The 27,123-nt window shown below is 40.2% G+C and overlaps 1 protein-coding gene across 1 annotated transcript in view; it reads right to left on the bottom strand.

Annotated features, from left to right (window-relative positions):
* si:ch211-51h4.2 overlaps nucleotides 1–27,123 on the bottom strand; it is a 411,729-nt gene that overhangs the window by 32,724 nt on the left and 351,882 nt on the right. Inside the window, exon 13 of the mRNA XM_039758852.1 lies at nucleotides 24,641–24,683. Within this exon, the coding sequence (XP_039614786.1) occupies nucleotides 24,641–24,683 (43 nt within the window). The remainder of the gene's footprint in view (nucleotides 1–24,640; nucleotides 24,684–27,123) is intronic.

Consider the following 27,123-nt stretch of genomic DNA (forward strand, 5'->3'; position numbering starts at 1 on the left):
TCACAGCCAATTTCGGCAGACCCTCCTTTATGCTGTACGGGTGACGGCTGTACTCATCTTCCCCGCCATACTCCTCCGACTGAAGAATCCAGCGTCGCGCCGTCTGATCATCGTCAGCAGCTTTTCGAACGACGCGACCGCCTTCATCTCCAGTAACCGCAAATCTGCCCAGAGGGCACATAGCACCTGTGACAAATGCAGCTCCGCGGGCTGAAGGCACGCCTCCAGCTCCGACAGAACAGCCGGCAAGGACAGGAAGTTAACCGACGCGGAGCTCACCTGTCCGTCAGCTCCAGATGCTGGCTACTTCCTGTGGGCCTCTTCCTCCGGCCCAATTGGGTCTCTCCCGGGCATGAGATGGTCATTTCTTGGTCGCACCTCTATACAGTCATTGGCGGCACACAAGACACACCGGCCAATCCCGTGCCTGTCAGCGGGTAGGACTTCCGGTCCGTGGCCATTATGGCTCTTTTCTTCCCAGTGCGGCGGCATGCTGGCTCTTTGGGTTGCAGCGTCTCCCTCAAAGCAGCTCTCCCAGCTGCTGCTGCATCAATGAGGCGCCACGGATCGACATGCGCCTGCCACCGACAAGGATCCGGGCAGCCCCTGCCTGCAAAGCCCAAAACACACAGGGCCGGTTGCCGGCAAGCAGGGAACTTACTTCCCGGGTCCTGTCTGTCTGGGGAAATGTCCCCGGCATGGCCTCGGTAGGCGACATGCTGTCCCGGGCGCCTTCTGTGGCGGCGTGCTCGCGGGAGCCCATTACACTCCAGCTACGCCCGATGTCTTCATTCCGCACTGTGGAAAAACGGCTCTCTTGCGGACACATGGTGGTCCATGGGGTACCTTTCTTCAATGGGGCTGTGTGCACACCGCTCTCGCGACATGTGGGTGGGGTTCCCTGCTGCACCGGGCCGTCCACAACAAGATTTTTAAGAACAGGTCCCCGCCTTGGAACAGGCGGAGAATCCTGCTGACTACACCACTGTGAAACTGGACCCGGACACAGACAGGCGGACATTGTTTCTTCACCCAACACACGTTTATTTTACAAATATTTACAAAGTTAATCAGTGCACTACAGGACCGTGCCTCCAGCACCGATCCCCCAAAGTCCAGGCCTCATAGTCACTAAAAGCCTTTCCTTCTGGCCGCCTCCACTCCTCTCTTGCTAATGAACAGAGGGAGGCAGCCCCTTTTATCCCAACCCAGATGGGCTTCAGCTGCTTCCCGGCAATCCCCCGCGGACACACCCCCATGTGGCGGAAGTGCCGGCTGCGCACCCGGAAGCCCTCTGGGTGTCCCCAGTCTTCTTCAGGGAGCCAGCCCACCACAGGGCACACACACACACCATGCACACACCTGCATGTCTTTGAACATGCAAACTCCACACAGGGAGGACCCGGGAAGCGAACCTGGGTCTCCTAACTGCGAGTCAGCAGCGCTATCTCTGCACCACCATGCCACCCTTGATTGTATTATTTTTACCTTAAATTATGTGTATTTGCTGTTTAGGTTTATCGAAATGTGTATTGTTTAGGACCTGGGAATGGATTAGTACACTTTCCATTATTTCTAAAAGAGAAATTGATTTGGACTTTGAACAATTCAGAGTTCAAACAGCCTCCTGAAATGAATTAAGTTCAAAGTACAAGGCACCAGTGTGTGTATACAAAAATATATATTGTCAGCCAACAGGCCTGACAGAGTGCGAAAAGACATGGGATGGGAGTATGGGACAGCATATTATTGCACCAGAAGATCCGAAGAATCGAGGTCCAACTCAGCAGGAGTTAATTTTCCGAAGACGAGCTCCCGGCAACAAGAAATAACTCCACTTCCGCCTTCCATCCATCTCAACTAACCGTCCCTCCGCAATTACTTCATTTCTGGTCCCTCACCAATGACCTCATCTCTGGTCCCGATGATGACGTCACCTCAATGTCACTCTGCTTACGTTATCGTCATTTCCTCTGTCTCTGTAATCCTTCCAATTCCGACTCCATAACAGCTCCCTCTGTCAACTGTTCAATGTCTTGTGCAATCTTTATGTAATTGATAAGACACTTCATCTTACCCAGAGAGGAGGTGCCGGAAGCAGTGTGAGAGAAAATGGAAGCGGGGCAAGCGTGCAAGCATCCGGGCTAGGCTAGCTGCTAGACCGTACAGACCTGCAATACCAGGTCATCCTGGCCAATGTACGTTCACTAGACAATAAAATAGATCACATTCAGCTTCTGAGATCTGAGCGGCATGACCTGAGGAACTGCTGTGTTTTTTATTTTTTAAGAATCTTGGCTTAATGACAACATCCCGAACTCTGCTATCCAGCTAGCTGGGCTAACATGCCATTGAGCCGACCGAGTCTTTATGGAAGGAGGTAAGACTCGCGGCGGGGTAGTATGTGTTTACATTAGCAATGCTTGGTGCAGAAATACTATGAAGGACATTTTATACACCTGTCTCACCCGTAGAGCCATCAGCATTGCTGGTGACTTCTCCCACCCCGTTCACTCCCTTTTTAACCTCCTCCCCTCAGGGGAAAGGTACCGGAGCCTCCAGGCCCGCTCCACAAGACTGTCTAACAGCTTCATCCACCAAGCTGTCAGGATGCTGAACTCTGTCCACTACCTTCCCCCCTTGCCCCCTGCCCCTGGACCGTAAGAAGAGTCACTATCTACCAAGTACCCTACCTCAGCTGGTATTATATAAGGACTCAACATCTGCTGAAAGACATCTGCTGCTAACTGTCCATCTTTTTGTATATCTCATAAGCTACTCTATAATGCACCTTCTCATTTCTCAAAAGCCTTCTCACTGTAATTGGCTTTTGCACTAATGACTATTGCACAAGTTCTAATGTTATCTTATATGTTATACTTTATGCTTTTTATATTTTATTGTACTACGAAGTTGAGAGAGAAACAGTATTTCGATTCTCCTGTATGTTCTGCACATACTGTATAGTGAATTGACAATAAAAGGCTATTTGATTTGATTTATTTTCATTGCCTGAAAATCCTACAGTATACGGGGATGGTTCCCCAATCCTTAATCTGCTCTGTTGTGCTTTGGTTCCCTTCACTATCATATATATATATATACATACATACAACCTATACAGTATATATATATATTATCAAGGGTTTATGTTGAAAGGAAGTTGTATAGCTGGGTACTTCACTGGCTATCTTTATATTAGTCACTTTATATTTTAGGAAGGTGAGCGGCAGCGATCGGCCCACTTTCAGCATATTGGGTGTGATTCATTATATGCTGTCAGAAAATATCATTTTGTGCAGTAGCTCTAAGAAAGGCATCCTCACATCAAACCCAGATTCAGTTCAGGGTTGGCGGGGGGAAAATGAATAGTGTAATAATTTACAAACACAGAAAAAAGTAAAAATCATCTACTGTTTCATGGCAAGATAAACTTGTATGACCTTTATAAAATTAATATTTCTATTCACAGATTTCTATTAGTAGTCTAAATGAATATATTAATATTAGAGATAGGAAACAATTTCATACAAATTGTAAATTAGCTAGTTTAATATTGCTAATTGCAGTTAATTGCTTGTTCGGCTAATAAATAATTGCATGAATGAGGAACAATACAATCTGGTGAGGTCTGCAAAATTAGGCTCTTTGTATGCGCTTCACATAACTAAATTTATGAGCTAAAATATGCATAGCTAAAAGCTCCTTTTATCTCAGATGGTCCGCTAGGAACTGACATGAGGTGCTCACAATTGAATACACTCTAGAAAAGGTGGGCAAGAGCAGCACTGCACTGTTCAGCTGGTACATGGATCCAACTGCTTTGTTAGTAAGGAATGTAGATTATATGCAGACTAAAACATAAAACCATTTTTGTGACATTAATTATCAAAATAGTAACCAATGTTTACACTTTAGAACTGATAAGCTAGTCCACTTATCGCATATGGAATAATGAGAATGATGTACCTTGTATGAAGTAATACAAATCCAGTGAACTGCATGGAGTTGGCATGACCTCTCTGTGTTGGCATAAGACTTCTCCAGATGATCTGCTTCCCCTTTCATATACGTATGGTGCTTTAACGTGATTCCAAAGTGGCCTGCCATTTGCGAATCTGGGCTCAGAGATGGAGGGCTTGGTTATTTTAATCCTCAAACTCTGTTCTGCATACAGAAATTTTCCCTTCCTGTTACCTGTGCTGGAATTCATTTAATTTCAGAACTGTAAGGAAACGTGTTCTCATCAGAGTTTTCCTCTGAACATTTAAAAATGTTGTAAGTATTGCTTTAACACTTTTTACTTCTCCAATTGCCAATACTGACTGGAAAGCAGACCCCAATACAAGCTACAGAACCACTAGCATAGTCATGTGTGGGGCTGGCATCTTGTTGTTACATCAGCTGCTTGCACAAAACTCTTTAATATCAACTTTGTTCTCCTACTGTTTGAAGTTGTTTCAGGTAAGTTAAATGACATTCATTACCGTAAAAGTAAAACAATGAACTTGTTAAAATGAATGGATGAGGAAAGGAACTCCTTAAGTTCTAGCTGTTATGCATGTGTTGAGTAAATATGTAGTCGTAATTTTACATTACACTTAAACAACCTCACGACTGCATCTACAGCTTATGACGATTCTGTTTTTCACTAACACTATATTTTAGCATCAAAGCACAACAATGACCTGCTCTGCTTCAAGCTTAGATGTTGCCAACAATTTAGTTTCAGACTTCACCACAGAGCTTAAATTTCCATCAGTTACTTTTTAAAATTTTTTATGTTTAAGAAATATGAACTACGGGCAGCACAGTAATGCATTTGTCGTGCTGTTGCCTCATAGTAAGGTGACCAGGGTTTGTGTTCTGGTTTCTCTCTGTGTGGGTGCCCTCAGGGTGCTCCCAATTCTTCATACTTAACTTGAAGGTTAAGTGAACTGATGGCACTAAATTGTCGCTAGTGTGGGGTCACCCTGTGACAGACTGGCACTCTGTCCATGGTTTGTCCCTGCCTTGCACCCTGTGGTAGATGGGATAGGCTCCAAATACGAACTACAATTGGTTATGAACCATCCACAACCTACAACTGTTTAAAAATGCAAGTTTTACATTGAACACAGACCTCCTGACCAAAAAATGTGGGGGGAGAGGCAGGTCTTTAATACCAAAGTGTGACCCCATGTGATGGGGCTTCCTTTCTGTGGACTGCTTTTATTTTATGGAGGCATTTATTGAACAATATATTAGTAAAACATGCATATGTTTTGTGAGCCTACAAGTGGATAACATGTGGATTATAAGAAACAAATAACGTGAGACTTTCTCATGGATGTTTTGATATTGTTTGTTGTTGTCCAGTGTTGGTCACCATTAGCTCCCATTCTAACAAACTTTTTCTCTCCATTCTCCATGAAAAGATAAGGTTAAAAAAAATTCAGCTATCATTACAAACCACATAGGGGAAGTAACATATAAAACAATTATCACAAATCAACAAAAGTATCATATCTCTTACTTAGACAAAATAAATATCATTTTCAAAACAGTTATGCTATGAGCACATTCTTGTTTGTGCTTCAAACTGAAATGGCTGACCTATCTTAATGAACACAATGCAGACAAAGCAAACAACACAGGAGAAACTATGTCCTATCAAAGTCGCATTACTCTTGAAGCCTTTTGAACTTTTCAGTTCAATTTTGAATTTTCAAACTGCAATACACACTGAACATAAACAAAACTGGAAAAAAGAAGCAATAGTCCGGGTTTGCACTGTACTGTGGTTTTCATGTCACAATGCTTGAACACCACTTTTTTACATTGAGCTCTTTGTTTTCTAAAACATGGTGAAAACAAAAATGATATAAACAGAAAATATGAAAAATAATCAATATTAGCAATAATAATACATTCTAAACTTAGAAGGCAAAGAAATCTATCAACATATTATGTATAATCTTACCTACATAATCTAATCACAAGAAGGAGACATGAAGACAGCATAGACAGAAATTACACACATTTTTACTACTTATGTTATAAAATCTGCTTTCATGTTTTTGAACTTGTTCCCTTGCTGGTAGGTTGCATTGGTAATTTCTTGGTTTATTCAACAAAAAAATAATTAATAACCTATACATGGATCTAGTATTGTGTATCTGAATTTGCTGCAGACATGTTGTCATCCCTCCTTTCACACAAGCAAGGAATAATCGGTCATAGGCTTTGTTTATTCTTACAAGAAAGAATCCAACGCTTGCTTTCAGAGGCAGTTGAGGACCATCAGGGGGCGCACTGCCACCCAAACTAGACACAGACAGACGTGGGACACAAGTTCAAGGCATTCACTTTTATTTTTCTTTCTTCTTCCCATGGGAAACGCCTTCTCCCATTTCCCACCAGTATAGCACAGTCCACACCACAATACAAATCTCTTCCTTCTCTCTTCTTTCTTCCACTCCTCCAGTCAAGCTTCGTCAACCTCTTCCCGACTGTTGCTCCCAGAGTAGTGGCTGCTGGCTCCTTTTATAAGGCACCCGGAAGGGCTCTAGGTGCTCGTTATTCCAATTCCGGTAGCATTCCCGGGTGAGGTAGAAGAGCTGCCCATAAGGGCTCAACAGCAGCAGCAGCGCCCCCTGGCAGCGCCCACGGAACCCAACAGGGCTACATCACTCTCCAACTTGCATGGAGACGTGTTGGTTAGGCTGGTTAAGCCCATGTCACATTAGACGACTTTTCAGAGCTTTTCAGTCATAAGCTTCATTTACGCGATCTTAGCCAGCCAGAGGCAGTTGGTGGCACACTCCCGTGAAGACAATCGTCTAATGCAATATAACCAACAACTGAGACCAAGTACAGGGTGGTCCAGATCTAATTATGCAGATCCAGATCGTCTAGATGACTTTACTTTTATGTGGGGACGATTCCAGTTCGGCGCAAAGATGATTCTTCATGTCGTCAGTTTGCACACTTCTTGATGGTGTGGAATTTTTCGGGTGATTTTCTATGTAATAAACTTAATAATAAGTTATAGCGTAATGAAAATTGCGTAATTAGATCTGGACCACCCTATACTCTGCAATTGGCCTGGATAAAATCAAATTGAGGTGATTTCTACTTTTGGTCAGAGGGGTGGGCTCTTTGTGTGTGAGAGCTGAGAACCAATGAGCATTCAGCCGGATGTATAATGCAAGGAATAAGAAACACATATGATTTGAACTTCAAAAATGGAAGAGAAGCTTGTCTGTCTGATGCCTCATTTTTTACATGACATAACAGAACAGAAAAAAGAATTAAAGGGCAGAGATTGCTGCTGAACTTGATGCAGCTGTTAACCCTTCATAAAGCACCACTCTGTCAGAAAACATGCTAATGGCTGTCAGAAGAAAAGGCAATTATGACTGCTCTAGAAGATCAACGCTCAGTCTGTAAATGTGACATGGGCTGTGATTTTCAGTCGTATAATTTAACATGGTGCAGAGGCAAAATCAGCAACTGGAACTGGCAAATATGACACATCGAATGACAAAAAGTCATGTAATGTCACATCAGCTTTCCCAGCTGCTGACTGGCTGTATACGTGAGTAGGTCCTGGGGTGGGCTCCTGCCTTGTCCTGGATTGTTACTCTGGCCCTGTAGAAACCTGAGCTGAACTAAGCAGGTGTGAATGCTGTGTTATATAAATTTTGTCTTGCTTGTCAGCAGTGCTGAGTCTATGGTACAATATACTACCTACTATCTCCTTCACCTCCACTAGCTGCTACACCATTTTGTGCCACCAAATTAAAAAAACAACTACAGAAAAAACACATGATATCCATCATTATGAAAGCCTGTTTCCCCACAGTCACGACCAGGAAAGTGTGAATTTAGGAAACAGATGGATGGGATGGATCAGTAAAGACTGAATTATTTGTTATTTTGTAGACTGAATTACCTTCCAGCTGATTCTGGCTGGAATTTAAACACACAGCTTGTAAACTCTTCTTTTTTTTTTTTTTCTAAAATCTTGCTCTTCATCTCCAGTAATTACCGGTAAGTCACCAAATGAATGCTTATCATGTCTTGTTCATTTTTGATAAAGCCAGGTGTGATGTTGCTTTACACTGGAAGGAGTATCCAAAGTTGTGCACTACTCGGTTGTGTCAGAAGATGTGCACATCTCTATGTAGATCTTGCTAGAATGATTGATACGCCACAGTACACCGAGCATTAAGCAGCTTTAACATTGTTGAAACTTAGATAACAATGCCTTCAAATAGTCGTATCCACAGAGTAATAATGAGATCAGCCTCTGCACATTGATAAATAAATAAAGTAGGCTCAAATTAAAAATCAAGAGAATAAATCATTGCACATTAATTCTATAAAGAGCCACCCCGAAGATGGGCGATGCACTTTAGCTACAGTAGGTGTACATGCCTTTAATTATGCCCTCCATCATTCTATGTCACATAGACGCTGTGAAGACAGTATAAATCATCTGTGGTTTGCTGGATTATCCCAGGAGTCAGTATCAAAATGACAGTCTCATTCTGTAATGGTGAAGGAGACTTACCAAGAGCCTGGCATTTTAAAAGAAAAAGAGATTTAGCAATGTGAATTTAAAGTCATTTTTCCTATTAACATCAAAGGAAAATGTCTGACCAAAAACGAACTGATTTACAGTGAGTCATAAGAACTCTGGGGTGTCACTGAAGAAAAACCTCATGAGTCATAAGCTTTATTTTTAAAGTAACATTCAAAAATGGTACACACTGCCATAGCTAGAAATGATGAACTGATTTCACTAGCAGGAAAGGATGTCCCTAGCTTGGTCTAACAGAGGACAGACACCTCAAAAGTTATGGTAACAAGGGACGATTGTTAATTTGTTTTCAAAGGCAGCTTAAATAGTTAAAGTTAAATAGTAAAAAAAAAGGATTATTAAACAGAATAGCTTCCAGGTCCAAGAAAAGTTATTCACAGGATTCTGTGACTTCAAATGTCGGCGGTGTTTGTTGCTTCATTAAATAACATTATGGATTATTCCAAATATCAAGGAAGATAAGATGGCGAAAGGAGAATAGTCAATCAGCAAATAAACACAAACACGTATCTGTCGATACAAAAGACACTCAGCATGTGAGAGCTCCAGAAATCAATGTGCCCAAGAAAATAAAAACATCCTAAGAAATTAAATGATTGGCACCTTTAAAGATACAAGTGTCTGAAAAGAAAATCAGAACACAACAAACCTATTATTTTTGAAATCAAAGACTCTAAAATCACAAATAATGCACATAAATTGCAAACAATGCCGATGTAGCCTTGTTGAATGAGATACTGTGTTATGGGGCAAATACTGTTTCCCAGTTTACTTTTCAGTATAAAGAAAGGGTCTTATTCAGATAACTAAATGCCCCTACTTGTATGATGTATCCTGTGTAATGTGGTCAAGAGAAGGGCAATCTGTAGGGCAAAATGCAAAGAAGTCCTTCTGGCTGAGCCACACACAGAACAAGCATGGCAGGCTTGAGCAGTGTCAGTGGGTAATCTGCAGTGTGCCACAGGTAACAGAAGCCCAGGGTGTGTCAATAGGGACATCTGGGCTCAACCACATTTTATTCAGAGGTGGCCACAAATGTTCTGGTGTCATCGTTGTTGACATGTTTCATCATGGATAACCTGATATGGACTACAAACATCACCTCCCTTATCAAGAAAGCTCCTTTACTTTCTGCAACAGATGAGGAGAGTAAACCTTCCCCTTCCTGTTCATTTTTCAGAGGCGCTATAGAGAGCATCTTGACCTGCAGCCTCACTCTCTGGTACGGCAGCTGCACTGTTTCAGATAAAGAGTCCCTCCAGAGATTGGTGAAGATGGCAGAAGAAATCATCGGAACCAATCTCCCATCTGTATAAGATCTGTACTTGTCATGCTGCCTTAGGTGGGCTACTAAGATAGTCAGAGACCCCTCCCCAAAGGTGTTCAAACGTTTACCCTCTGGCAAACGCTACTGCAGTATGTGGAGCAAGCCTGCCAGATTCATTAGGAGTTTCTTCCCACAGGCTACTCAACTCTCACTAGTAACAAACAACATGCTGACCTATTGGGAATGTTACATTTCTGAACACACACTCAGACTCTTTGAACACATATATTCGGAAACTCATATCTCATAAAATGCTCTTATTTCAACACATTATGTTAATGTTTTTTGTCACTTGTACATTTTATAACTATTCACCAATTTGTCTATTGGATTATACATATATTCTGTCTGTTTATGTTGTCTATTATGTCTGTTGTAGTATAACGTGCACTTGACTCTGTGTTTGTGTTCATACACAGAGCCGGGAAAAACACAATTTTAGTTCAGCTCTGCACTCCTTGTATGGTTTGAATGACTATTATAAAGGAAATCCAATATGTCTGACATCTTTTTATTTAACTCTTCCTTTGTATTACATCGAAAGTTCAGAAATGTTATTTGAATTGGTGCTATGTCGATGACAGCACCTGACCACAGAGTGGTCTCAATTTGTTCTCAATTACAAAGTTGTGTTCTTTTTCTTATCTAAAGGAAACATGGCTTCACATGTAACTCAGAGCTACTCAGCCTTCTGGATGATGACTTTGGCTCAGTCGCCATACATGGATTGTTGCCTGAAATGTGTGTCATTCACTAAGCTGTCCTTACAAGTCTTATGTAATGCAATGTAATGACAGGTCTGAGAGGACCACTGATGCTCACCTGGACCCACTTCAGCTGTTTGACCCTCTGCATTGTCTGGGAAAACTATAAATCCTTGTCACTTTGACTCAGTACAGGCTTTGAATGAAGTAAAGTAATTAATAGTACAACCTGAGCCTAACTTTCCAGCAATAAATTTGACAGCAATAATTTTAATTTTAGTTTACTTAAGATTTTTGCAAATTTATTAAAAATAAAAAAACTGAGAAATCACATGTACACAAGTATTCACAGCCTTTGCTCAATACTTTGTCGATACCTTTGAATATGATGCCACAAGCTTGGCACACCTATCCTTGGCCAGTTTCGCCCATTCCTCTTTGCAGCACCTCTCCATGTGACTTCCTAGCACTTCCGGATCAAATCCAAAGTCTTCTTTTCATCCCGGAAGTACGTTGGCCTCTTTGTCCATGTGACTAGGACGCAGTTCCGGGTTGTACGCAAAAGTCTCGCTGCTCCTCCCTGCAGCACCTTCTAGGGACCCCTGTGGTATCCAGCAGGGCTGTGGATGAAAACTCCAATGTCCATAATTCCCTGCTGGCATTCGGGGTACCTCCATGCTGCAGGGAGAGCTTTGAATTGTAATTGAATTTGATTTTTAATTTGGTTAGCATTTTGGTTTTGGCAACAATCTTGAAATAAACTTCTATAGCAGACCCCTTCTTCAATTCTGTCCACTCTTTTGTTTTCTCTGATAAATAAGGATGCTTGCTCATCTCTGCAGCTTGATGTTCAGTGCTGGCAGATGAACTCAGTATGAAAGCCTGGATGCTGTTAATATCACAAACAATTACAATGAGAACACGCCATTCGGCTCTTCAACCTCGATTCACCTGACTCTTGCAAAAACACATCATATCAAGTCTTGAAGGACCCCAAAGTGCTACTGTCACCTATTCGATAACTTACTACATGTTCCCTGTATGTATAATTCTCTGTAAAAAAAAAAAAGTTCTAACATTTGTATAACATTTATCCATAACCAATCTCTATCTGTGTCCCCCTGTTCTTATTGAAACAGTAACTGCTGGGATTGAACAATCCAGCATACTGATTCACTTCATAATTGTTCTGTAGAGGGAAATCTGCCAGGAACAACTTGTGTAATAAGTTTAAGAAAAGAAAAGACAAAGGACATGATAAACTTGCAGGACTCTAAGCCAAAAAAATCCAATGATTCTAAAATACAAAAAACCAAAGCTCATTGTCAAAATAACACATGCAAAGTCCCGACTTTCTAAAATGATTTTATCTTTAAGTATCTTTTTTCTGACTACAAATCCTTTGATATCAAGAAATACTGTGTCTTAAATACTGAAAAAGAGATAACATCACGCAGCGCAATTTCCTTTTGTCACATAGACACCACTATAAAAGTAAGTAAAATGGAAGGTGTAAAATGGACAAATAATTCCAAAAGACGTACAAAAATAACATCCATGATATCCAAAACCCCTGAAACATAACTAATAGTATTTCTCAATTTCTGTTTATGCACTGCAGTCCTGGAATCAACCAAGTCGCTATTCTCTGGACTTCCTCTAGCACTGTTATGTCTTTTTTATTATAATGTGGAAGGCCAATCTGTACACAGTGCTCACTAGTGTGGCCTCACTACTGTATCATAAAGCTTGAGCAAGCTTGAATTGTACTCCACACCCATTTCCAAGACTGCTTCTCCCCCAAACTGATAGAGGATAGTCCCCCTGGCTTCCAGCGGGACCATGGGTTATGAGCATGGAAGCTCAACCCTGCCGAGTGCCTGGTGCCTGGATGTTTGCAGGACTCTATTTAGCAGCACTTCTGCCACACCTGGAACTACTGCCAGAAGCAACTCGTTGGGCACCTGGATTCCTTCTGGGGACCAATAAATGGAGCCAGTCACCACCACTCAATAGCCTGAGTCGGGAGGAAGTGGATGAAGGTCATTAGGAGTGGAGGTGGAAGTACTGGAAGGAAGAACAGACTTTGTTTTACTGTGCGGGGGCTACTTAAGAAAAATAATCCTGACCCCTCTGCCTTTGAAAATTTTAGACCCATCTCTAACCTGCCTTTCTTAAGTAAAATTCTAGAGAAGGCAGTCATTATGCAGTTAAATGACCACCTTAACAAACATGCCATTCTTGATAAATTTCAGTCAGGTTTTAGAACAAATCACAGCACAGAAACTGCACTCATTAAAGTAGTAAATGACTTGTGGGTAAATGCAGACAGAGTCCATTTATCTGTTCTCAACCTCTTAGATCTGAGTGCCGTATTTGACACCATTGATCATAATATTTTTAGAAATCACCTTAGTCAATGGGTGGGCCTCTCTGGCAGTGTCTTAAATTGGTTTGAATCCTACCTGGCAGGCAGAAAATTCTTTGTTAGTTGTGGGAATTACAGCTCAAAGACACATGATATTCTATATGGTGTTCCGCCAGCCATGGACACTGTGAGAGGAACTTTAAAGTCACTGTGCTTTTGGGCAACTTCAGAACACAGCAAGAGAGAAAAGAATGGGAAGTTAAACTCATGCTAAAATTTAACACATTACAACATGGTTTACATAGAGACAAGAGTTTTACGGCCAGATATGAGGATTGTTTGCATCTCTCGGACTGACACAGACAACCTGACTACAGATTTCATCTATTACATGGCTGCCCAAGTCTTATTTCAGTCCAGTTTTATTTGTCACAATTTAGCTGATACCAGATTGTTTAAGAGCAGTCTTAACATAATGGCACTGGCCAGGGACCCTAGGAGCATAGGGGCCAATGATGTTTCTGATGCCTATGTATGTTTCTGTTCTGCTATCAAAACAAGGGCCCCAGTACACTACTTTGCCTGTTTTGCCTGGGGGCCTATGATGCTGGTAAGCCTGCCCTCAGTTTTGTACCATACCACTTAGCTTTAGCTTAATATGTTTTTCAAACTTATCCAGCTAGTTATTGATATTTTTATCAAAATCATTTATATATATATATTATATATATATATATATTGTCACAAAACTCACAATGGAACATAGCAAGGTTTGGGGCAGCCACCCGTATAATTTGGTATCCTGGCTGCAAATCGTCTTTTAAATGATAGCACTGCTGTGCACAAAACCAAGTCCAATACAGAACTGAGGGAGTACGGACAAGGTGGAGACTTTTAAAGGGGAAGATAGGAAGTGAAGTCAAAGGGGTCAGGCTCATGTAGGTCTTCTGTTATTTGTGCGAGCCCGGACGTGACATCACAGGGACCGGAGCAAGCAAGGCTCGGCTCGGTCCCGGAAGTGACGTCAAGAGGACCAGGTGGAATCTCCCGTGAATGGTCTGCAGGCAAGGGAGAAAAAGAGTCAGTGCACTCTGCCACATCCCAGTATGTCTCGGAACTGTCCTTACTCATCCCTTTAGCTGCCTCCCATGCCCTCACTGACTGACTCACTCACTGACTCTCTCACTGACTCACTCACTGACTCATCACTAATTCTCCAAGTTCCCGTGTGGGTAGAAGGCTGAAATTTGGCAGGCTCATTCCTTACAGCTTACTTACAAAAGTTGGGCAGGTTTCATTTCGAAATTCTATGCGTAACAGTCATAACTGGAAGCTATTTTTCTCCATATAATGTAATGGAGTTGAGCTGGATGGCCATGGGGGGCGGAGTTTCGTGTGACATCATCACGCCTCCTACGTAAGTACGTAGAGAACAAGGAAGACCTCCAAACAGCGCTGAACAAAAAACGCCATTTCACAATTGAGAAGGCAGAAAAAGATTATGAAGCAAGTGATGCATACAAGCGTATTCATAAATACAAGCATATTCATAACTACAGCTACTGCGGAAACAAAGCACGGCGTGAACCGTAAGTTTATATTAAGTTTATAGACACACTCCCGCTGCTGTTTGTCATGCCTACGGCGAATGACGGTATTTGCCAGATACAAGTTTACTGAGAAGACACGAGGTATAAACGAGACTTTGGATCACTTTGTAACGGAGTTAAAATTGCTGTAGCAAGAAACTGAACAAAACATTAATGTTTTACTATTAATAACTTATAGACTACATTTTATTTTTTTCCCTTGCACTCAGTGAGCGAGGCCAATGCATATTCATAAGTGCAGCTACTGCGGAAACAAAGCACGGCGTGAACAGTAAGTTTACATTAAGTTTATAGACACACTCCCGCTGCCGTTTGTCATGCCTACGACAAATGACGGTATTCGCGACAAACAAGTTTACTGAGAAGACACGAGGTATAAACGAGACTTTGGATCACTTTGTAACGGAGTTAAAATTGCTGTAGCAAGAAACGTTTAAGTGCCGGGACTTAGCTACCATTAAATAAACACATCCTCCAAATACGAACCTGATTGCAAGAAATAATGATGATCAAATCCTTGATGACAGCTACACTCACAAAACAATTACTGTATATTGACAATCATGTTACGTTATTTTTAAAATGTTCCCTTTTCTTTTTCATAACTTCTTTAACACACTACTTCTCCGCTGCGAAACGCGGGTATATATATATACCCCTATCTACATACTCTCAAATAAACAAGCCACACGCGTGGCGCAATGGTAAAGGCTTCGCCTCTAGCGCCGACATCTGAAGTTCAATTCCCAAAAGGGGATGCACTGAGTATGTACACGCGCTTCCCGATTAATTTTACCCTCGCATCCCCTTGGTTTGAGACGTATGAAAAAATATGCGGTTAACGCAGAATCATGTTACGTTATTTTTAAAATGTTTCCTTTTCTTAGCACAAGCACTGTTGAGAAGCTTCGATGCATGTACTCCATAACGCGTAAAAAAAATAACGCATTTAATCACCCTTTCAATTCCAAGCAAAGGGGAACTTTTGTCAATGCATGATTTCCTGGTACGACAGTACCGCCACTCCCTATACACAGAGTACGCAGTCTGCGTAGGGCACCAACTCCCAGGGGGCACCATCCCAGCTGCTCAAAAATCATTTTTATATATTATAATAATAAATTAATATTAGTAATATACATATACAAATAAACAAAAATATAAATGTATATATTGCATTTTACGGTGAACGCAGAGTAGGCAAAGCACACGTGATGACACGTGCGCCCTCACCTCTGTTACGCCTGCCTATTTGGCCAAAAATAATAATGATTGAACAATATGCCTGCTCCTGGAAAGAGGCATCAACAGTCCGGCGCCGAGAAACGAAAGAAAAAAAAAGCCCAAGATGAAGCACGTACATGTACCTAAATCTCTGGATTGCTCTGCGCATAGCAGTGACGCTCCCTGTAACTGTTGCCTGTGCTGAGCGAAGTTTTTCTAAAATGAAGCTCATCAAAACGTACTTGCGCTCATCTATGGCACAAAAGCATATGAGAGGTCTGGCAATTGTCAGCATCAACTCTGAATTAGCAAAGGCTTTATCATATGAAGAGCTCATTTACGACTTTGCCTCAAGAAAAAGCCTTTGTAAATTTTGAACTTTGGAAAGCTCCAGCAGATGACAGTGTTGATTTTATTTCAGTTTATTATTGTTTATTTTATTTATTATAAATGTTTGATTTAAAGTGTAATTTTAGTTTGTATTTTTTGCTGTAGAGCTACAATTGTAATTTATAAATGATACAATTTATTTATGTATTTACTTTTATTTAAATAAAGTTCTATTTTGGCCCCTATAGTAGGTGTTTTTTTTACTATTTTATTTTTACTTCCGTAATATTTGGGGGAGGGGGCACAAAAGTAAATTTCTGCTTAGGGCACCCATTTGGCCAGCAGCGGCCCTGTACATCGATTACATTGATGCACACTGAAAAGCAAGCAAAATTAGATGCATTACAGAAAGCAGACTTTGTGACTCTTACTGGGGATCATTGGACTTCCGTGACCGTTAGTAATTCTAATTACATCTAATTATAAAATGTTCAATGATCACACTGTTTTAGCCTAATGTACAAAATAATTTTGGCTGAGGTTACTCAGAGTTTAAAGATTAAGTTGGTCAAATTACCTTTTATGTTTCTGACTTATTTTTTTAAGAAGAAAAACTGCACTTTATGTTGAAATTTTTGTTATTATTATTTAAAGACAATACCATTCTAAAAATGTACTTAAAGTACCACTTTATTTTTAAGTCTGCCTAATTTTAGCCAGGGATGATATTTTTGTTTCTGTTCTGAATAGAAATGCAGTTTAAAAGCATTTTTTTTTTCAGAAATTAAAAGAGCTTGAGTCTATGTCTATTATTTGAATCTGTCTCCCACTAAAACCCTTTTAAATTAAAAAAAAACATTTGCGATTTGGGTCAAATTTTCATGTGTGATTACATACGATTAATCAAGATTAATTATTTACACAGCCTCTAATTAATTAGATTAATTTTTTTAATCGAGTCCCACCCCTAATATATATATGTAGATATATACAGTATATGTAGACTTGTATATATATGTGTATATGTCTATATTTGTACATGTGTATATACAGTATATATGTATATATGTATGTATATATATATGATGTCTATATATATGTTTATATGTGTGTGTACATACAGTATATATGCCAGCAACACTCATGACAATGACAACACAATTACATTGTCAATCATGTTACGTTATTATTAAAATGTTTCCTTTTCTTTTTCATTACTTCTTTAACACACTACTTCTCCGCTGTGAAGCGTGGGTATTTTGCTAGTATATATATTGTGACGGACAGCCGGGTCCCATGCCCAGACAGGACGCCTCTGCTGCATACGTCCCGGGGGAGCCACCATGGACAGTGCAATACCTTCCTCGGGGCGCCTGGGGGCAGTCTCCCTGGCCGTGGGTCCTTCCTCAGTCACCCCCGTGGCTCCATGGGACATGGAGTCCACCACAGCCCGGTTGGGAGATAGGGTGGCCGCTAGGGAGTGCTGCGGAGAGCCAGCCGCCATAAGGGACGACTTACCAGCCCCACCCGGAGGTGCAATTAAGACCAGCTGGTCAGGCACCTGGAGTACTTCCGGGTGGGCTATAAAACGGGCCAACCTCCCTTCATTCAGGGCCAGAATCGGGAGGAAGAGGACGAGGTTGCCTGGGAGGAGTGGTGGTGCCAGGAAGGGTTGTGTAAAGTCTGTTTTGTGCTTTTGGGACTGTGTTGGGCCTGTGGGACACGGGGAAGGTGTGCCCCACGGCTGAAGAAAGAAATAAAAAACCTGTTTGTTGTACACGTGCCTATGCGTAGTCTGTGCCGGGTCGGGCGCTATATATAGCGCCTTTTACTATATATATATATATATATATATATATATATATATATATATATATACATACATACTCATCCACCCCTGGTTTGGTTTACCAGATATACATTTTAAAGAGATTTGATTTTCATGGGAATTGTGACATATGCATTATTTTCACTTTTACTTTAAAACTTTTGTAAAAACGGCCCCGGGTGTGGTTAAACTTTCGTGTTGTGAAGGGAGGGCGGCAGAATGCATGCTAAGTGGATGCAGATGTATCATCTGCTATCTTTCTGCTGTTGCTGCAGGCAAGCTGCATGTTCTTTTTGTTGCGTTGCACGTCGATCATTCAAAAGCCTGTACAGCAGCTGTCCTTTTGCCACTTCATGTCTCTGCCACTCGCTTTGTGAAGGGGGATTGAACGCACGCTAAGGAGTTGCAGTTGGATCATCTGCTGGCTTGTTTCTGCTTGTCGCACTTTGTGTTGATCATTTCAAAGCCTGTACAGCAGCTGTCCTTTTGCCACTTTGAGTCTCTGCTGCTCACGTTGTGAAAAAGTGGCTGAACGCACACTAAGGAGAAGTGTTCATATCATCTTCTGGCTAGTAAATGAAGTGTGGAAACATAGCATGGGTAGAGTTATTACTGCAGAACAGGGACTCAGTGCAAACAGTGATGAGAGGAACAGTGGGACTAGGAACTTTTACAACTCTCTGATGTGACAAGGCACAAGGAAAGGATTGGCATAAACTGGTCCTAGAAGAAGCGAGAGCAAAGTGCCTGGACCAGATGGGAAATAAGGTGTAGAGAATGAGTTCCTGGAATACTTCTAGCTGGCAGAACCACACCTCATTCATTTCTTGGTCGAGGCAGTGTATGATGTCCTCCCAAGATCGTGAAGAAACCAGAGTGTCCTTTTGGCCATGAAGCTGCTGTCTAAAGACTTTGGGGGAAGACTAATATTGCTGTCAACATACTGTAAGTAGGTACTTAAGACCGTTGTGGAGACTGTCAGCATTACTATCACCACATACAGAGAAGGCATTTGAGTGGAAGAAGAGCAAGTATGAAGTCCTTGTAAGTGACTGCCACAAACAAGTGTGGAGAGGAAGGTGCATGCCTGTGGAGATAAGGTTTGCAGGGCAGTCTCTAGACAGGGCATACTCTGTACTCTGCATCACAAGGTAAAGGAGGAGAGGCTGCAGATGGCACTGGATCAAGAGAGCAGATTCATGGGAGACTGCTGCTAGGGCATAAGCTGATATTTGATCAACCTCAGGTGGGTCACCTGGGTGTCTGATGTTTAAAAGACCTCAAAATACTTGATGACCACAGTTGACATCAAGGATAATGTGCCCTTGTTTAGCATCAGTAGATGTATCACCACAAAACTGCTAACTACCAATCTTTAGGAATTTCCCCTTTGTGAAGTGATTCTTGAAAAAAATTTGTCGATATATGTTCTCAATAACCTACATAAACAATCTAAGTCAAATGTTAGCTGGACCTAGTGATTTGAGCCTTCCTAATCTAAGCAGCATGTCTCCCTCTACAGTTTCTAAATAACTAAGTACCTCCTTGAAAGTCCCTGTTGCTGCTAAGAAGTAATAATACTCTTCATGGAAAACTTTAGAAAAATGTCAATTTAGAGCATTTGCTATTTCATTATATTTAAGTTCACTAATATTGTTCCTATAACACTTCACCTACACCTTCAGCTCTAAGTCTCGTTTAAAGAAATCAAAGAATATTTACAGCATTTAAATTTTGAAAGAAATTGTTTAATAAAAAATATAAGTTATGTAGTGGTGGCATGAATCTTTGAGGTTTCCAATACAGCTATCATGCCAAACAACTAAAATAATAATTCCATTAACTTAAAAACAAACTTAACAACATCTTCCCTATTCCTCTTATAGGAAGATAATAATAACTAAGATAATAATAATAAATAAGTAACAAAGAAAAAAATAAAAATAGGATTAATATTGTAAACTAGTTGAATGTAAAAAAAAATCATAAAATCATATAATTCTGATTTTAACTTAAAAGCAGAAATAAATGCAGCAGCCGACAAGTGCTTCAGGGTTTTAGTACCACTCTAGCACAGTATCCCTTCAGGGAAGTTTCAAGACTTTATAGGAAAAGCCACATTGGAAGGATGAATCTCAAAAGACAAACGGCACAGCCAACTGGACAGATTGGTATGAGTCAGTGGTCAAATCGAGTGGCCTGTGGTCATGACATTTACTATGATTTGTCACTGCAAAGACCTACACGTGTAGCCTGCTACTTCTGGTTTACATCTCACTTCCCAATACTGCAAAATAAAAGCAAATGAGGCTGATTATCTGAGCTATTCCTTGTAACCAATCTTACTGTCTACTGAATACACACAATAAATAAATAGCTTTAGCTAAACATACAACCAAGCACTAAGTTCATTCTTATAGACATCCTTTACATGAATTGCTGTGTTTCAGGTGTTTTCTCTTGAAGGCTGGATGAGTAAAAAGAGGTCTTTATATTTTTCTCATTACAGTTTTCCCTCATGGGTAGTTCAAAAAGAAAGATCTCAGCTAAAGAAATAACATTTATTTTATTATTCAAAAAATCCGACAACAGGAACTGTTATTATATTCCATACTTGTATTGTTGAGGATGGTATGTCATTTTTCCTGAAACTTGGTATATTGGAAATATTTGCAAAGCTTTGCTGAACTGATGAAGCCTGCACAGCATAAAAAGCTGCCTGACTTCTTCATGCTTTAAGATCGCTTATATAATAGGGAATGAAGCGATAAAACAATACCTTTCAACTTTGATATTTAATTTACTCAGAGTACAACAATTACTTTATTTGTAAAACCTCATCCGCAGTTATTGTTGCTTGTTTTCATTAAAACCGTAGGAAGCTATTACTTACTTTATCTGATACAGCAGTTCATATGCAATTGATTCTAAAGTTACCAAGAAAACACACTGAGATATTGCTATAATAACCTATTATCTCTCTTGTTCTGGCTCAATGCACTTACTGTGATGCAACAAAAATAATCATTGGAAACAACAGGCACAGGAACCTCATTTGCAAACTGCAATGTCAACGTTGTTGTGGCAATACATTATCAATATGCTATAAAATTACAACATATTAATTTATTTTCCAAGATATACATCACCAACATTTTGTTAGGTAGCTATAAATTCAGGGAAACAAAGGTCCATTAAAACAGCGAAAAACACATGATTCTGAGATTACAATGGATAAAAAAGTAAGGTTCACCTATGTAACACTGCTGTTTGCATGAGAACATTTAAAATCCTCTCAAGTGTTTATCTTTACCTTTCTAATGAGGGCCAGTGACTGCTGATGAGAATTAGTAGTTGTAGTAATTATAATGGTTTTCACACTACATGCCGCATCCCAAATACTGTTGGAGAAAGATACCCAGTCTAGTCACAAAAAATGGTATAAACCACATGACATTGAAAGTGACACAGCCATCAGCCCAGACACTTGTAACAGACGGACTGTGTGCTACAATTCATACCTTTAGATACATCACTGGCATCCATGTGTGAGGGTTTCTAAACAGATATACGTTTTTCTTATAACATTACTATGAACTGTATTCAAGAGATATTTTACAACACCAGACATTCTTTCCAATCAGTATTGAAGAAAACTATAAGACCTAAAGGATCAGAAAAGGAAATCATTATTTTGTATCCATCTTAGCACGGCACCGGCACCCTTCATTATAAAAGAAGAAACTTTGGTGTGAGTTACAAAAATGCCACAGCTTCATCTCTGATCTTGTGGTTTTTCTCTGTTGTTATTTGTGTTGCTTTTTGTATATTTGCATTATGATATTTCATCACTTTTAAAATGTATTTGTTTCTTATTGTACTTCTTTGTTTTTCTGTGTTGTACTTTTTTATTTCTAGAATTTGTTACAGTAGTTTATTTCATTTCTATGTTGAGCCCCAAGGGGGCTGGGCCTTCTGATAATGCAGCTGATCAGGTTGTTTGTATGGGTCTATTTAAGATGTCTCAAGCCAGGACTAAGGGCATTAGCTAGATTTCTAATGTTGTTTTGATTCATTTTCTTAAAAAAATTCTGCAAGGCCTTCTCTTTTTTTTGGCTCTGTTGTTGGATTTTGCTTTTACGAGGTATGACACAAAAATAACCGGACTGAGCTTGGGGCTTTCCTGGAAAACCGTCTGGAGGTCGGCTGGACGTGAATCATAGAACTATATCCCCTCCTACATGCCCTCTCAAACTGCCGACCGGCTAGGTATATCCGGTGAATAGCCCAGTCAGTATTTGCACAACAATTGGTACATGAGTTACTATGACATGTCGGGTGAAAAAAGCGAACAGTGAGACAAGACAACGCTCCCGCGCATAATGCTTTTTCCGTAGAGCAGTTTTTGACTGACAAAAACATTCCTATCCTCGATCATCCTCCCTATTCGCCCGATTTAGCTCCCTGTGATTTTTACTAGTTTCCAAAAATCAAAAGTGACCTGAAGGGAACACATTTTTCTTCAATGGATAAAGTGAAGACAGAAATGGCAAGCCTGTTGAAGAGCCTCAAGCAAGAAGATTTCCAGCACTGTATCCATCAAAGGAAGATACCTATGGAGTGGTGTAGAACTCGGGACGGGGTGTATATAGAAGGTGACAATGTTTAGAATGCTGTAATTCATCAATAAATATATATATTTTTTTATTTTGTCTCACCTCATATATTGTGGAACTAGTTTTGTTTCTTATTTAGTTTGTTTTGCTTTGTTTTCCTTTTTGGAAGTACTGTACTTTTTTATTTTTGATCCTTGAGCTATATTCTTTGACTTTTACATTTTACAACATTTTTGGTGCAATAAACTGCTTATTTGTCTTAGAATTATTAGTTTGGTTCAGAGACCCAGGGGTTCTAAACAGTTTTACTCTTCCATAGGTAGTAGCGATAAAGCCTGTTGATTCAAGTATTTTCTTTGACTTTGCATTCCCTGAATTCATAAGAGTTTACTGTATTGGTTTGGTGATTTGGCTTTGGAAGTAGGTTTTGACAATTCTTTTGATTTTGACATTCTGACACTGTCCACACATTTTATTTTGTCACAGCTGTCTGGCATTATCCAGCTTCTTTTAAAAATGACCAACTTCCAACACCAACTCTCAACATGCCGTTCATAACAAGAACTTACATGTTATGATGGGTAGTCTAGTAGAGAAGGGGTTTGAAGGGACTAACAGTGATGATGCACATTGTTATGTCATTAAGATAAGAAATGCACTATGGGAAGCTGTAGCTACATAACTTGTTGAGCATAGATTTTCTCAAAGGAGACATATGCAATATCTCCCTAGAACAGGGGTGGCGAACTCCAGGCCTTGAGTGCCGCAGTGGCTGCAGGTTTTCATTCTTACCATCTTCTTAATTAGTGACCAGTTTTTACTGCTGATTACTTCTTTTAATTAATTTCACTCAGGCTCCATAGTTGTTTCTTTTTCTTTAATTATCAGCCAAACAATAATGAGATACAAAACAAGCCACCACATCACCAGCTCCCCTGTGCCCATCACACATGATCTGAAATTAAAGAGAGGTGATGGTCTTGGAAAGGTTGATCTCTCAGGTCACCAAAATATTTTGACGGTGATCTTAGAAAGAACAGAAAAACAACAGTTTTCAAAATGTGTGCTGTGGCAGAATGAGAGCAGCAACAAGCCATGGAGTTAAATAACGGGTTTAATTAACAGCAAGAATTGGCTTCTCATTAAGAAAGTGATTGGAGTGAAATTGGTTGGAGTTTGAAGCCCCAGTTTAGCTGGTCATCTTTTAGCTCGTTTCACATCTCATTGCTGCTTGGCTGTCATTTAATGAAGAAAGGAATCAGTTCAGAGGGCTGAACTCTTCTAACAGGGCTATTAAAGTGATGGGGGAAAAAGTTAATTAGCAGTGAAAACGGGCCACTGATTAGGAAAAGGGTTAGAATGAAAACCTGTAGCCACTGCAGCACTCTTGGCCTTGAGTTCACCACCCCTGCCCTAGAACATTTGGGGACAGATGATGGTAGGTTATCCTGGATCTCTTCCACCTTCACACCAATTTCAGTAATAGACTGTGATTGATGTGCTGACTTGGAAAACAATTCTAATATCCTGGAATGTCTTCACCATCATGAACCCTGACTTTGACAATATTAAGAGCAGCCAAGGAAGGAAGCATACCATTACAGAAAGTGGCACCAACCAAGTCGGCATTAAAATCCATGAAAGAATTTAAAAAGAGAATGCTAACATGACTGAAATAGCCTGAGGTTCATGTGGACTGACATCCTTATATCTGTCATGAAATGTAAAACTCTGCAAGGCTACCACAAACCCTAATAACCAGTGATTACAAACAACTAAAAACAGTAATCCTAGAGAGACTGAGTGTCATCACTACAGACTTGCTGGTTAACAAGGTGGACCTTTAGGAGCTGAAGGCTTTGATCTTTATAAGCTTACAGCTAAATAGAAAAGGTGCTAAAATGGTGGTGGTAGACTTACATCTTTCATTTATGTACTGAAAACAATGATTTCGCATCATAATTTTAACATCTTCTTCTTGACCGTTACTAAAAAGTCCTGGATTTCTTTTTCTACAGTACATAGCTTTCAAAATAATCCTCTTACCTTTGCTAATGGAATTGTTGCAATTTCCCCTGCTTTCTCTGATCTGAAAGAATAAACATAAAGAGAATAGTATTATATATTAAAAAAAAACTGGAAGGATAGAGTAAATGGTACTTTACAGAACACTCATGGAAAAATGTTTAAAATGAATCCCAGTATAAGGTTTTTACATTTTTTTGCTTACACTTTAATAATTACAAACTGAAACTTCAAACACAGAGGTTGCACATCTGCAGAACAAACAGCTTAGAACAACTCACTGAACTTTACTGATCAGCTCCTAATGAATCTTTAAAGGTGTTCATTTTAGCAGGTGACTCAGAGGAAGAGACCCTGTAACGTTTTTCCATGAATCTCCAGATGCACAGAAGGCATTATGAAACCCATATTGAAAAATGTACAGGCAATAAAACTGTAAATTTCTTTAAAAGTTTGTATTAATAGTCTGTGTTGGGAAATCTAAAGCAGGGTGCTGTTGTATAAAGGAAAAAGAGCCAAGAAAAGGAAGGTAAAGGAACAGCAACCTGCTTTAAAATAGTTGACTTCACACCTTTAGGTTTGGCTGCAAAAAACTTAAGGCACTACTATTAATTTTGGAAAAGTTCAAATTAAACATTTTGCTTTATATGTTAAACAATGACATGTTTCTACAGACACAAAAGAAGAATGCTGAAAACCCTCAGTTTCTCTACTCTTTACACTAAGGTACAATACAGAGTTGGATAATTATTTTTAAGATTTTGGAAAACAAACATAATAACTGAAATGATATAATTCACATTTTGAAAGGTTAGCAATACTGCAATGTACTCCTGGGTTGTCATTTACTCATTTTTAAAATCCATTTATTTAAAACTTGGGGTTGCTGGTCTAGCTGAAGAACATCTGAGCAACTTCAAAAACTAGGCAGGAATCCATCCAGGACAGCAGGCCAGTCTGTCACAGGGCACACTTAATCAGACTCTCAACACAACACAATATAATGTGAGGGGAAATTCGGAATATCCATAGTAAATCTGTACAGACACCGGGACAGCACTCCAGCTCAAAAGAGACAGCGCCCAGGCTGGGTGTGAAGCTGTGAGGCAGCAGTGCTGACCACCACATCACCAAGATGCCGATATACCAATCAGCCACAACATTAAAATACATACCTAATGATGTGTAGGTTCTCATATTGCCAAAAAAGCTCTGATTCATCGAGGTATGGACTGCACAAGGATCCCTGAAGGTGTCCTGTAGTGTATGATGTAAACACGTTAAGAGCAGATCCTTTAAGTCCTATAAGTTGTGAGGTAGAACCTTCATTGATCAGTCTTGTTTTACCAGCACATCCCATAGATACTTATTCAGATTGAGATACAGTGAATCTAAAAGGCCAAGTCAACATTTTGAAATATTTGTCATGTTCCTCAAACCATTCTAAACAATTTGTGAAGTACGGCAGGGTGCAATATCCTGCTGAAAAAGGCCACTGCCCTCATTGTTGCCATAGAAAAATCTTTAGGTAAGTAGTACATGTCAATGTTACATCCACATGAATGCCAGGATCTAAGGTTTTCCAGCAGAACACTGCCCAGAGTATCACACTACCTCTGCTGGCTTGCTTTCTTCCCATAGTGCATTCTGCTCTCATCTCTTCCCCTGGTAAGTGACACAAAAGCATCTGGCCAGCCACATGATGTAAAAGAAAGTGTGATTCATCAGACCTGGCCACCTTCTTCCATTGCTCCATGGTCCTGTTCTGACACTCATGTGCCCTCCGTAGGTGCTTTCAGAGATGAACAGGGGTCAGCATAGGCACATTGACCGGTCTGTGGTTATGCAGCCCCATATGCAGCAAGCTGCAATTTACTGTGTGTTCTGACACCTTACTCATATGGCTAGCAGTATGTTTTTCAGGAATTTGTGCTACAGCAGCTATTTTGTGGGATCAGACCAGATGGGCTCACCTTTGTGCATCAATGAGCCTCTCGCCGATTTTCCTTCTTTGGACCTCTTTTGGTGGGTATTAAATACTGTACTCAACATTCCTGCCATTTTAGAGGTGCTCTGACCTCAGTTTTCTAGCCTTCACAATTTTGACCTTGTGAAAGTCGCTCAGTTCCTTACACGTGCCCATTTTTCTCACTTCTAACACAGCACCTTCAAGGACTGACTGTTCACTTTCTGTCTAATATATCCCACCCCTTGACAGGTGCCATTGTAACGATGTTATTCATGTCACCTGTCAGTGGTTTTAATGTTAGAGCTGATCGGTCTATGTTGTCACGATCATCTTTTTTTTCATTTCATTAGGAAAGTATGCAGTGTAAAAACCTGAAATTAGTAAAATATGATTCACCTTCAACAACCTTATGTTATTCTGCAAAATATATTAAAAAGGCATAATGTCAAATGATAAATATGTTGGCCCTGGAAGCATCCACGTTTGAACAATGTACACATAAAAATGAATATGAATTTGGACCAGCTAATGCAAC

Source organism: Polypterus senegalus, chromosome 1 (assembly GCF_016835505.1).
Source record: "Polypterus senegalus isolate Bchr_013 chromosome 1, ASM1683550v1, whole genome shotgun sequence".
NCBI lineage: Eukaryota > Metazoa > Chordata > Cladistia > Polypteriformes > Polypteridae > Polypterus > Polypterus senegalus.